General features: G+C 34.7%; 1 protein-coding gene across 1 annotated transcript in view; it reads left to right on the top strand.

Moving 5' to 3' along the window:
* LOC108690841 overlaps positions 1-13,424 on the top strand; it is a 50,398-nt gene extending 36,974 nt beyond the window's left edge. The window contains exon 5 of the mRNA XM_018198351.1: positions 11,527-13,424. Within this exon, the coding sequence (XP_018053840.1) occupies positions 11,527-13,356 (1,830 nt within the window). The 3' untranslated portion in view covers positions 13,357-13,424. The remainder of the gene's footprint in view (positions 1-11,526) is intronic.
* Positions 13,425-15,214: the final 1,790 nt, after the last annotated feature.

Genomic DNA, 15,214 nt, shown 5'->3' with positions numbered 1-15,214 from the left:
TATTTTATTTATATTATTATTTATATTATTTATATTAATTATATTCATATTTTATTTATTTTGCAAATTTATTATTTCTCTTTTTCTGTATCTCGTAGTCAAAGGAATATTTTCTAAAGTATTTGACAATTTTTAAACTTATCTCAAAACTTACTGATCTGTTTTGAATGGAAAGAATATTAAAAAATATCGTCGAAGAGAATTATTATTCTTTGTAAATCTCATTGTCTCAGGTTTTTTAAGTCCCACTGTAGCATCAGTGAAGTATTTTTATTCATTTTAGATCGGCGAAATCTTCTTTCCACATCCGAACAAAAAAACTTTTCTCCACGTAATCGACCGTAATTTTCGAACTTTCACTTTCGGAGGCAACGCCTCGCGTATAACGAAAGAATGTAACTCCAGTGATTCCTATATCGCAAATCGATCTGCGAACGAGTTGGCATTTTCGTTCTTTACGCCGTAAAAATGTTTTTGTAAAATTTTTATATAATATTAGGCAATTACAAGAACGAAGGATTTACTACTAAATATGTCGAGATCGTAAATCAGGTTTATAAAATATTGCATCCTTTAATACAAGGATGCCTTCAATTTAATGACACAAGTTGACACAAATGTTTTTCTTTATATTTCATAAGAAATAAAGACAGAAGATGATATTTGTGTCGATTTGTGTTCCTCACGGAATGCTTCCAAAAAACTACTCAAATAAAGATGTGTTTTTACAGTTGGTCGGTCGTGTTGAAAAATGATCACATATAGTAAAAAAATATTTTATACTGATATTAAAATTTTTATTGAATTTTTAACATATCTGAGTGTTAATGTAACACAATGTAATTATATTATTTAAATATTTATTGTATTAAATTAATATTTAAAACATTTCTTATATACTATTAAAATAACACAATCTATGAATAAGTGAATAAAAATAATGTAGTTTGAAACATACATTTTAAAATAAATAAATAAAAGATAAATATACGTATTAATTTAGTCTACTGTATAAATATTAATTTTATTGCAAAAATATTTCTGCAATTTGTTTCCAAATTATATCGAAGTATTACATTTTTTGTAATGATTTGTTTACATAATGTTACTTTTTAACAAAGCTAAGTTATATTAAATTGACAAATTAAGATTAAAGATTTGTGTGTATATATACATATAACCAAAGTTTTTTAAATAATTCAGTACAATAAACGAGCCATTTGATACGTAAAATATGTTTAATTTAACACAAATTTTTCAACTATGTAGCATATCTGCATAAATGCACACGAGTTTATAATTCGTAATATATTCTTCATTATATTTTCATGAGAGGAAGCAACAAATAAAGTAAAAGTTAAAATAACTTTCTTTGCTGTTCCGATTCGATTTGTACGTTATCGCATCACTGTTATCTATCGATAATATCCATTCTTTGCGCGAATGTCGCATACGAAAATCCAAACACGCCCACGTATAAGGAAGTCATTAAGGATGATGTATTCGATGCAAGGCGCCACAACTCGACTTAAACAACGACCCGAATACCTTCGATACATGCCTGTTACTTTCTTGTTACACAGGATTCTTCCGTGACACTGTGTAACCTTGTCATTATTCAATGCTGAAGAAAGAGTATGCGTAAACGTTTTTTGAAAACGTAATGCGTTTTCACTTTGATTCTTAATAACGAGAGATTTTATCTGCTCTAAACGATCTGCTCTCAAAATTAGAATTGCGAAGTGGCGATGGTATCTAGTCCAAGCGTAACAAGATCTACACGCAAACATATCATTTCTCGGCTAATGTACAGAATTCATCTGAAAAGCACGCGTTTTCATATCGTAAATGTAGAATGGGAAATTATTTATTGTATTTAAAGTAATAAGTTATGGAGATTCAATTTTAAATTTTTAATAAAAAATTACATTATTAAAAGATTTATTTATATGTATTTCGCATATAAAAGTAAATGGCTTGTTTTACTCTAAAAATTACTAGAACTTTATATTCACTTATTTTCGTAATATTCAAATACAATTATAATAGACATGTAATAGACATAATTGTAATATGTTGTACCAACTGTAATAGACATAATTTAATAATGTTTATAGTAATATTAAGTAATTTCTGTGGAATTTGTATTACATAAACTACTACGCAAACGCGTTACATATCGCGGATATTTTGTGTGGAACATACTTTTCCCGAGTTTGCTTAATGCAACGATTTATTTTAAAAATCTCGCGGTTTCTTTTATCTTTTAGATATCACTTACCGTGTCGCACTTATAAAACGCGCGAACGCGCTCGCCCGCGTCTCTTACGTAAATTATTTAGAAGCTGCGTGTGGGAGGGCATATTTATAAAACGGCGACTCTGAGTACGAAATTACGCCACTGTGTTCATTGTGTAAGTATTGTCGACGTACGCAGGTTAGTTAAACTTTCGCTCGACAAGCATTGAAAACTGACCCTTAACTGTCTTGGCGATAGAATGCGATAAATCTTCTACCAATCTCTGATATCAATCGAAGTATATATATATATATATATATATCCTCAATGTGAAAAATATGTCAAACAGATTAACGGCACAGATATATTCTCTACAGTAAATAAAGTAAATTCCGAAAAGTATTTGAATCATAAGATAGGCATCGAAACTTTTTATTTTCATCCGACATTTTTTCATTGCTTGTATTGACTTGCAAAGAATTAATTGTGATAATAAATCATTTAATGACAGTGTTAGTTCTTGTTACCGTAATCTCTGAAATTAATTACAATTATAAGAATTTACGAGATCAATGGAGGCAGATGTCATTAAATAAAGAGAAAAACGAGATTATTGATTTAGAAAAGGATGTTTACGGATAAATCTATGAAGAAAATCATTCTTCACATAGCATGAAAAACCGATAAACGCGATGAAACATAAATCTCATATCTTTTAAATTAACTCAATATACAATTTCTCAAATTATGCTTCATATAGCCATCCGAACGAATATACATTATGTCATATTTCAGAGTAATATAATTACTAATTATTTATAATCTTCTGCACTCATATCCTACTTGTGAGATTCAATCAAATAATCAATAAATACATACCATATAATATTAAATATTTTACCATATAACATTTAAATATTTTAATATTAAATATTGTACTGAATTGGAACAAAAACACTCTTTCATTTGTATTATATTTACATATTTAAGAAAAAATTAGCAATTATATATATCATTTGATAGAACAATATTTTAGTTTTAAGAATGTCTTTTAAATTGCAGTACAATGATTTTTAATATTTATAAACAATCAATGTTAAAAGTTCTTTTTATTTAATAAAAAGAGCAATAACTTAATAACAAAAACATTAGGAATATTTTTAAAAACGATTTTGTAGAGAAAACTTTAGGTTTTATGTTAGAAAGTCGAAAATTTTAGCAAATTTTGTCTATTTTATAGTTTTTTATATATCAAATTCCCAAAACTCAAAAGACGTAATAACTTTCGAAAGTAGAGATTTTAAGTTTTAAAACTATTTTTTTTAATTTAAATTTAATTTATTTTTAACGAAATCACAATTGCTTGAATTTTAAAGTGTACGAATTTTGTTCCAATCTCATCTTTATATCGAATGAATTGTATAGAAATCTATGAATGACATGTTCTGATATGCTCGTTACAAATATATATGACATATATTTGCACAAGTAATGTAAATATAAGTTATGGATAGTTTTAGCGCATTATTTATCCTTATTCCTAGAAATCGATTCAATAGCGATCTGTTACGCATTTTTTACATTGTAATTTAATCGATAAGAAGCGCACGCGCGCGTGAGATATATCCATGTTATATTGAGATATTTACAATGAAACTGTTGTCATATTAAAATTTAAGTCTAAATTACGATTATGATCTTGAAATTTCTAAATAAATCTAAATAGATAATGATATTTAAAGAGAAATGCGAATTATATTATGCGCATACCAAAAATACTAAAAAAATTACGTAAATAAGAACAATATATCTTAAAAGAAACTAAAATTCATTTGTTTTGATAGTAATTTAAGTCTTTGTAGACCGACGATCATTTAGAGATAATATTTTTTTTATTTTGTAAATTACTCGCTTGATATTTATGAAAAAAATTCGGTAATGTTTTATTCGAATCTGAAATAAAAAATAAATTCAAAATGGTTGATCTCATATAGCTGAATAAATGAAATAATAAATCATTACAAATGAATTCGTACTAATATTTTCCAATGAAATGAAAGACTTTTCATGAAGACAGCTAACTCTTCCGCTGTGCATCCCGTATAATGCTAGGTCTAAAGACATATACACTTACACATACATACTTTAGAGACTTATACCACACCCAAGCGCAACCTTGATCGGTCTCGCAGAATCTCTTTCGCAGATTCCTCAGAACCTTATATGCTCGTGTCATTCACCGCTCGAACGATTCTTCGATCACATGCTTCACATTGTCACGTTCGCGTCACGTAGAACCGGATATACAAGAAGAATTCCAAAAGACAATTATCGGTCAAGAATGCTGACAATCCATTTGTGTAGCAATGATATGCATTTTACCTCGTTTACCTTCGCTGTGTTTCGAGTCCATTAAGAAGAGCACTAAATTATTACTTTTTGCGAATAAAAATAATAATTATACGCCGTATTAGGCAGTGTACATTAAAGATGCTTATAGTTATAGTAAATCCTTCATTTATAAAATCTATCTGAAATGATGTGCTTAAAATAAATCTTAATCATGAGTTACGGATCATTTGATTCATTTTAATTCCGAGTGCTTTAATATTTATCTGATAAAGAGTTAGATGTATGAAAAAATTGGAAATTTAGTGTGTTAGGCATTAAAGAGAAACTACTTTTTGTCTGATTGTGAGATAAAAATGGGACGCACAGATCAGCGCAAATATTCATGAAGAGATGTCAAAAGAAACGAGGGCGACGTCATTAACTTGATTCGCGCCCACCTCGCGCTGGTTCACAAATCCGTGATTCTTTCACGATGATCATCTTTTAAGACCAGCCGCACCTGCATATTGTTTATAATTCATCGGATAAGTCCGTCTGCCCGAGACATCGTTATGTTCTTCATCACTTCGTGGTACCCACGCGAATTCCTGCGTGAATTCCTGCTTATTAATCGGTATCACTGATTGCTGCTTTAAATTGTATTTCGCGTGAGAGCCGAAATATAGATCACAATCGCATATCTTGTTGACTTTGATTCAAGTACGTTCGAAGAAGGTGAATGTTCTGGGCGTTTTGATTTTAATCAATCCTGGCTTAAAAATAGAATAATTAACGCGTGAAAACTATCGATATTTGTGTTGTATTTATGAAGAACTACAAGCAATTCGCAATACGATACAATAAAACGAGTTTGTATTACAATGCGTAAATTTTTTTCTAATATTATTATAGTAATAATAAATGAACATCTTTGCTTTTTAATTTGATTTGAATTAAAATTTCATTAACCTCCTACTGAGTGAATGTTGTATATTTGCAACGTTCATGATGTAATTAGTTTGATAAAGATGAGCGATATTTTTAAAAAATGTTTCATGAATATACATAAATATGTATAAACATGCATTAAAAATATTTTATCAGATATTTTATTCTTTATGATTAAATTGCTAATTATTTAGCAAAAACACTGTCAATTAAACGTCAAATTGATGTCGATATTATCGTATTATATCAACATCAATTCAATGAGTCATTTTTCGCGGAATAATGTTCACTTTTTAAAAATAAGATTTTTTAAATTGTATTTTCCCTGTACGAACTTTTTGCACTCGCTGTAATACATTTGTGTGATAAATGGATCTACGATGAAATCGATAATGAATTTATATATAACGACTTCGTTAGCGGAGGAATCGTTCGATCTCAGACATCAGCGTGATGAAATAAATTACCCCCAATACCGCTGATGTCGATACACCGCTCGTATAAATATATTAGCACGATTTATCATAGTGGGGCAGTTGGGCCAATCTCAAGAGAAAAAAAAGAATTTATTATCCATAATGAAAACAATATCGCGAGTATGCGTTATTTGTAATTGATTATGGACCTTGACGCGTCTCTTGATAAACTTCGCATTCTTCGGTAATGAACGTATCTCCGGCAGATATGGCGGAAGAAAAAAAAAGAAAGATGTAATGAATAAAAATATCTGATATGGCAATACGAGAACGCGTCGCGCGACATGTCTAATTTAGTTGCGCTAAAAGGTCATCAATCATCGCGCGTATTAAGCGCCGGTAACACGAGCGGCGGTAATCGCTCTTTCATTTATAATAAACGACACTGTCGCGTGGGATGCATCGTTTACGAGAGTGTACTCATAAAAAACGTGCATGCGTGCATACGTGCGTGCGCACTCAAGCAGATACATACACTCATGATATGATTCGACACCGTCACGCCGTCGATGACCTCACGCCGAGGTGTCTGCACGACAGTACAGTGTTCTCCTTTCAACAGGAAACCACCATTCTCTATTCCGCCAACCAACTAGACCCGGCGCGCGCCTTTTAGCATCTCAGTTGCCCAGCCGCTTTATAAATTGGCCAATATTAATTCTACGTGTATTTACAATACCTATCTATGCCCACGCTATTACTCCGATTTATAGGAGCATGTGTGAACCGAGGACAGTATGATTAATCCTAATATACAATAGCGAGTAAACATCGAATCGTTATTTAGCCACTCGATCATCCCGAGGGGCCTAGTATTAATTTTCCGTAAAGAATTAACCATATAGCAAACAACCATGTTTAGTATGTACGTCGTCTACGAGTTGAAACTTTTTTATCGCAATAAATATATGCATAGATATATTGCTTTGAAAAATTAAGATCTGACTAGAAGAATTTGTTTGGGTATCAATGACCGCGTTCAAGAGAATGTTTTTGTAACTTATTTTGAAAGTTTCTTCGCTGAGATAGTTTTTGCCTCAATAAAAAGAAGTTTTAAAGCAGACAACATAGCAATTATTATTAAAAAAAATTAAATTGATGTCGAATTGGTGTCGATATTATCGTATTATATCAACATCAATTCAATGAGTCATTTTTTGCGGAATAATGTTCACTTTTTAAAAATAAGATTTTTTTAAATTGTATTTTCCCTGTACGAACTTTTTGCACTCGCTGTAATACATTTGTGTGATAAATGAATCTACGATGAAATCGATATAATAAATTTATATATAACGACTTCGTTAGCGGAGGAATCGTTCGATCTCAGATATCAGCGTGATAAATATACAGCAGTAATAAATATAAAAATGGAACTTCTAATCAATTATGCAATTATAATCAAATATCAAATAATTTATAATGTTTCAGATAAATATTTACAGTATAGCTTTATTTAATAATAATATATGTTCGTATGATGCAGAAATTGCGCGTCTATTTCTGAGACACGGGCGCATTTCCCATCATTGATGCAAGAATATGGTACTGGTGGTACCGGTTTGCGGATCTCAGTCTCTTTATTCAGAGTAACTCTTAACCCTCCTCCTTTCCTCCTTCTCTTTACCTTCCTTTTCGCAATCGCGGGGGCACGATAAGTAATAAAAGCGAGAACAAAGTTCTGCAAATGCGCTATAAATCAATATTGAAATAATTGTCAAAACGTGCCGTTAATAAAATAATTCATAAAAGACAGGTATGGTCTGCACATTTATTCTGAACATTGAATCTGGATTTAATTTAACAGAATGATCATTTGATTTTTATCGTATTTTTTTTTCTTTAAAATGCAATTATTAATCGTTATATGATTCTATATTAACAATTATTTGTTATGTATTAAAATTTGATGTTTTAAGTAAAAAGTGTGGACGCCAGAATCAGGCGAAAATAATGTGTCGCCACATGTATCGTAAAGTAGCTACGTATACACCCACGCTACAGGTTTCTCCTGCCACCCTTCTCTCCTGTCACCTACACTATACCCCACTCTTGCTTTACAGCTTCGTTTCTTTTGTGGCAAGGAACGCGACATGATCAGTAGTGGCTTCATACACATTCTGTCTGCATGATGGATCCACGTATAAAAATAGAATCACTCTTATGATCGAAGAAGTTGAGCGGTAGAAAATTCAAATATGAAGAATAGCTATCCCCAGATAGCACCTATTAGCTCATATACATTTTATATACATTTTATATATACATTTTATATTTTTTTCTGAACGTATCTAATATATGTTCCACAAACGTTTAAGAAAGTATATAACAGCAACATATGCTACTGGGGACCTTTTATGTTGTAGAAAAGTATGTCTGCAAAAATTAACGTGCACACACAAATTACTAAGATTTTCTCGTCGAAATAATAATTATATCTGTTCGATAGTATAATTTATTTATACTCGAATTATATTTAAAGATTTCATACAAGATTTATAAGTATAAAATCTGATATGTATACCGCAGAAATCGTTAATTATACGTTTAGTAACTTGTTCTTTAATCACGTCACTTTTCATGAATTAAACTATAAATTAAAAGATTCTTACAAAGAAAATAATAAGATGATATAATTGTGAAGTTTCTAAATAATCACACGGTGTGCTTAGTCTTTATATGCATGTTCTATTTACGGATCCACGTATAAAAATTAAATTATTTTTGTAATTGAAGAAATCGACCTGCAAGAATATGAAAAATAGTTAACTTTTATCAGGATTGTGGGGAAATGTATCTGCAAAAATTAAGCAACATGAGCAAAATTTTAAAGATATTCTTATCGAAATAATATATTTATACCTATCTGACAGTAAATTATTTATTAAAATCCTATATATATATATATATAGAGCGTATAAATTGTTACATGTTTGATGGCTTATCCTTTAATCACATTATTCGAGAATTGAACTGTGAATTAAAGAGATTCTCAAAAATGAAACAATAAAATAAAAAGAATCCTGGACAATTATACGGCGGTGCACTTAATCTTAACCATTCTGCCGGGCAAACTGTCACTTGGTTCGTGGCAAGGACGACAGCGACCTTCCTGGAGTCGCAAAAATTCGATGGCGCGCTGCAACACGAAACACGATGCGCCGTAATGCAATGGCGAGAGTCCGGCAATAAAATCAACTCGGGAGATCCGGACATTTTTATATTCTCTTTAAATTCACGCAGGTTTTATACCATCATGTCCCGTATAAGAAACCTCGTGTTCAACGCGAAGAAAAATGTAATTCTTTTCTCTTTTGTTACTTTTTCGCGCAGCTATCACGCCATGATATCGCGTAATAACATCAATAAAACGCGAATCGCGAGAAACATGTACTTTGTCGGTTGAGTGCATTGATTACTAATCGAAATTATAGCAGGTGAAATAATTTCCGTTAATTTGCTCCGACGCGAATTAAAATAATACCCGGCACGTCGTCTTTAAGTTCTCCAAAACACGTCTGTACTTCTTATCTCGTAAATGTCGTCAAGATTATAGGAGGATCCATGAGCGTCGTCAGGACTTCTAAGCTTTAAACTTCTTTATTATTTATTTTCAAACAGTTTGATGTTATAACATATTGTTATATAATATGTTATTATAATATATTTATTGTAACAAAATATAATTTTTTAAATATATATTTTATGTTCTCTTGTATATTTATGTAATTTACTATTTTATAATAAATGCGTACCACAAAATTCATATCACTTCATTTACTTATTATTTATGTTTAACATTTAAAAAGATTAATGAAAAGATTGATAAAATCTTTGTCAAAAACATTATTCAAACAAATTCTCTGCCTGAAAATGTAAATGCCTGTGCATCTTTTTCGCAAGTCTCTCTTGCGACGCCCATGGCACCCTGTGCGTCCTTTCTCCTGTGCATGTCGTCGGGCAATCGCGTAATAAGAAATAAATTAAGCGTTTATATCCGCGTGCATTGGCGGTGGCCACTATCTCCTGGACGTGGATTCCCGGCACGTGAGAAGCACGCACGCCTAATTGCTATTGGGATAGTCGCCGAATACTTGAAACACTCAGTGTAGTGTTGAACGACTCATTACAATCGCTCTCTCATTTCCCACATCCGAGGAATGTCCTTCCGCGCGAATATCTGAATTTTTTAAATTTTCGTTGTCGATACGTTAAAAATCGATTTTCCTCATCCGTTTTCAACAAACGATCAGTTTGTAGAACATCACGAACGGCAATATTTTCACACCTGAGACTGTGTATGCGTCATTGCGCGAAACCTATCGCTCAAGTTCGCACGATCGAAGTCACGTAGCCTCCACGATGATCACTATAATCACAATGTATGAATGTAGATTGTGTTCCTGCGTATACAAGTATTTCAAATATGGATATTAATGGTGAAGAAAAATGGTTAAAATTGCTTCAAGGTTCGCATAAATAGATTACGAAATTCCTGAACTCTGACGAAGACTGTACGAATGTAAACAGTCAATGAAGCGTTTTTTTCCACGGTGATTATTACCTGAATTTTCGCGCTTCGTGCAAACATCGATACCTGTTTCGTTCCGAGATTTTCACCTACAGATAACGTCGCGCGACGATTCTGCTTCCCTTCCGTTGATCGTCATATCGATGCAATGGCTCGCCATTGTTTGCAAATGCAAGTCCCGGGCGCGTAATGGTTCCGGCATTATTAGACGTATAACTTTTATGTTTGAACGATAATCTCGCTTACCGTGAGCGTATCTTCCCGAAGCGAGGATCCCGATAAACCGTTCACATAAATATCATATTCGTGACGTTGGCTCCTTATATTATACCTGCGCGACTCATCAAGGTCGTGTTTACAAAGAACTCGAGCACGCACAGGTATCTTATTACATTCGCAATAGCCACATATCTTATTATATAGATAGATATAGAACTACAGTGAACAGTGAGAGGAAATCGATTAAGAACGCGATCGATAAGCTGGTGATTAAAAATCAGAATTGACGATAATTACTGGCGTCTTCTGAGCAACACATAATTTATAATTGAAAGTCATGGAACGAGTGACTATTATAATGATACATAAATAAGCGAAAATCTAGAATGCGCTATGATATTAGTTGATTGAGACCTGGAAGAGTCATTTGTCATTTTATCATTTTTCACGCATATAAAATGCATTTATATAGAATAATTAGATTTTTATCAAAGTCTTCGTTTTAACTCTCCGAAGTTTATTTCCTAAGCTATGTAATGCAGTTTCTGAATTTATTAAATCCATTTAATTTATGTTAATTAAAAGATATCTTAATAATTTAGTATAAATAAATCTTTTTTAGAAATATACAGTTATTTAAATATGCAGTTCATCATTAGTCCTTACAGAATTAATAGCATTATATAACGTTAAGAAACAAAATGGAAATTAATGTTTTTAATTTTATTATGAAATAAATGATCTTTTAATTAAAATTGCAACTGAATTGCGTGGTTTTTCAGGTACTGCTTCAGGCGGCACTATTCTGGGAAGAAACTCACGGCGCTCCAGCGAAGAAGAGCGACATAGTTGCCGGTTCAGAATTCCTTTCAGTCTTCATAAACGGCGCTATGGCGACGCCACCGCAACGACGTCGGGGTTTCCGACCGCGTGGTAGTCAAAACGCGGCTGCGACAGCGGGTGACAGCGCGACCGCCGAATCGCACCAACACGAGGCCTCGATCTATCGAATATCTCGGAACCCAAGCGGCGGTCGACCGATTTCAGTATCAAGGCCACAGACGAGCGGTCGTGAGGAAATCGTTCGTTTCTACCCTATAAATCAAAAAACGTTGGAAAACCGGCAGCAAAATTTAGCGTCGTTGATCGACGACCTGAGCACGCCGGACGACATAAGCTCGACACATCTAACACCTTCGAGCACGGTAACAACGACGATGACGAGTGTACCAACGTCGAACTATCAAGATCGAACAATCTCAAGGTCGAATGGAACCAATGGAGCTATCGGCAGAGGAATCAGCCGGCAGAAGGTGATTGGTGTCAGCGTCACATCCACGGTTGAGGCCACGCCGTACAAAGTACGTGTGGAGCATTACGACAGCGCTGACGCCGTGGTAGTTACGCGACCATCAAGTTTGGACTCTACCGTGAATAGAGAAGTTCCTAAAGAATCAACCAGGGAATCAATTAGAAGTTCGACGAGTACCAGCAGACCGTCGATGTCACTATCATCCACAATGACAACAACGACAACTACAACTACGACGACTACAATGACTCCACTACCGCCGGGTCGATTCGTTACCGAAGAGCTTAGCAACATCGTTTCGGAATCAAACAGAAGCGAATTCTCCGTTGATGAGGATTCGCCGAGAACGAGTTGGCGTGGCCGCGTAACCATGACACCACGAATTGAGAACAATCATCAGGACGAAGAAATTAATGAGGCTGCGCGGATTATTGATGTTGATGCGATTACTCTACCGACGGAAGAGAATTATGAGTTACCCGTAGAGAACTCGGAACGACGAGAGTTGAATGAGGAATTGCCAGAGATGTCAACGGATCGGCTTCAAGGACGCAAGATGGGACGTCATTATGACGCGTCGCTTTACAATCGATCAGGCCCAAAGGTGTACAGTCAGTCGTCGAAAGCGTACAAACCTTCACGAACCTACAACGAGTCCCCTAAGGTATACAGCGAGCCGGCCAAAGTGTATGGTGAACCCGAGCGTATGTACGGAGAACCGGCTAAAGTGTACAGCGAGCCAGCTAAAATCTATAGCGAACCAGCTAAGGTTTATAGCGAGCCTGCGAAAGTTTATAGCGAGCCGGCCAAAGTCTATGGTGAGCCGGAAAAAATCTATTCCGAACCATCTAAAATCTACTCGGAACCAGCTAAAATCTACTCCGAGCCGGCCAAAATCTACTCGCAGCCGGCTAAAGTATATGGCGAGCCCAGTAAGGTATACGATTCTGAGGGCCAACCAGTGGATCGTCAAGAAAGCGTTGAGCCTCATGAGCAGAATTATGAAATCGATGAATCGGTCAGCGTCGGCAGCAACGGTAATGTTCATGGGCCGCAATTGGTTGTCACGGAGGAAACCCCAGGTGCGACGGAGGATGGTCACAAGGTCGGTTATGTAGTGGAGGGCAGAAATTATAGGAAATACAGAGTCGAGGAGAGAACACCAGATGGTTTTATCGTGGGCGAGTATGGCGTCGTCAGTCATGACGACGGCTCGCTGCGTGGTGTCAGATATACCGCTGATGGTACCATCAATCCCCAACTCATCTACGACGCTCTGATGAAGTTCCTCGCATTGTGAACGCCATGATAATGGAAAAAAGTGAAAGGAAGAAAGACGAATCGACGAATCGTTGTGAGACACCAAGGGAGATCACGCAACGCTGCTGAACTCATTTCTTCACCTATAATTCATGCTATATTTCAAAAATCAAGAATAATTTGATCTGTTACAACCCACGCGATATTTTTACTACAGTTGTCTGTTAGACAATGGTCTGGTCTAGGCTATTCAATGTCAGCTAATGATGGGTTATGAAAACTATTAACTGTTTCCTTCTTCAGAAAGACTTGATTCCGCAGCGACGGCGAGCAAATTGCGAATTTCTTTGAGGTGACTTTGGTAACGTCGATGAGACAAACACGACTGATACTTTTGCTCTTGCCAACTCAACTGCCTCAACAAATAATTTTAAGAACGACGATTAGGATCTAAGGAAGAACTCACTCGACCAAGGCAACTCGATCTGCGCGCGCCATCGATCCGAGAACCGAAAGGTCGACCGGGACCGACGCACGAAAAAGTCAAATCTCGATGCTCAGTCATTGCGAAACGCTGACAGATGAAAGTTACTCTTTGGACGGCGAAAGTATAAACTTTTGTGTGCAGTGCCGCTTGATGGTCTTTCGATCTAACGATCGTAGTAGCCAATTGAAGTGTCGAACGTTTTTTTTTATCCGCTAATAGCTACTCGCAAACACTTGAAATAAGAACACAGCTATTCGCGGACTACTAAAAATATATTTCAGTGCATAAGAAGCTCGTGTTTGTGCATGATATGCATCGACTTGGACGATTTTCAATTTTAATATAATATTGATTACGTTCAACAGAAAAAGCAGCTTTGTAAAAACTGTTGTAAAATTCTTTAATATGATTGGTTCTTATTTTATTTCCCCACTGAACCTAAATATATAAATTAATCATATTTAAAAAATTTTACAAAACACACACACACACACACACACACACACACACACACAGAGTTGCAAAGCTGTTGTTTCTGTTAAAGGAAGTCATTAACAGTGTCACAGAAAGTTAGTAAATTTTTACATGTTTTTATATAACGTTCGACGCGGAATTTGCCTAAAAGTACGATAACAAATTAGTAACCGCCCAGATAATATAAAGTCCAAAATCGAGATGTCTAAAAGATGTCTTAAAGACATCTTTGTGAGAAATGTTTTAAAAACATTTAAAAGATATCTTAAATATCGATTTTAGACTTTGTGTTGTCTGAATGTCATTTTATGATCATAGTTACAAGATAAAATGGGAATCGTGCCTGATGAAATATAAAATTAAAGATATGTCCGACCTCGATGCGATATTACGCACCTGGAGATTGATTAGTTGACACTGAAAATGATTCCCACGCATATTGAAATACAAATTTTAAGAATGACGATTTAGGATCTAAGGAAGAACACTCGACTAAGACAACCTGCACGCGTCATCGACCCGAGAATTGAAAGACCGGGACCGATGCACGAAAAAGTCAAATCTCGATGCTCAGTCATTGCAAAATACTGACAGATAAAAGTTACTCTTTGGACGACGAAAGTACAAACTTTTGTGTACAGTGCCGCTTGATGACTTTTAACGATCGTAATAGCTAATTGAAGTGTCGAACGTTGTCTTTGTAACTGAATATCTCATATAACGAGAATCGTACCCACCTTTGTGCACTCGTCGAGGATGTACCCGTGACAGACCCTCGATCCCTGATCTCTGATCTTTGATCTCCGGCAAAAAAATCTCGAATCACACTCGCTGTGAAGGCTCGCTGTGAAGGCCCAAATATTTTGACCGCAACAAACACTTTGGCTGAAAGTGTGTTTTAACACGCACGTTCCATAAAAGGATTTGCGACGCAACA

The sequence above is a fragment of the Atta colombica genome, unplaced genomic scaffold (genome assembly GCF_001594045.1).
Source record: "Atta colombica isolate Treedump-2 unplaced genomic scaffold, Acol1.0 scaffold38, whole genome shotgun sequence".
In the NCBI taxonomy this organism is placed as follows: Eukaryota; Metazoa; Arthropoda; class Insecta; order Hymenoptera; family Formicidae; genus Atta; species Atta colombica.
This window is presented reverse-complemented; position numbering and strand designations above follow the sequence as displayed.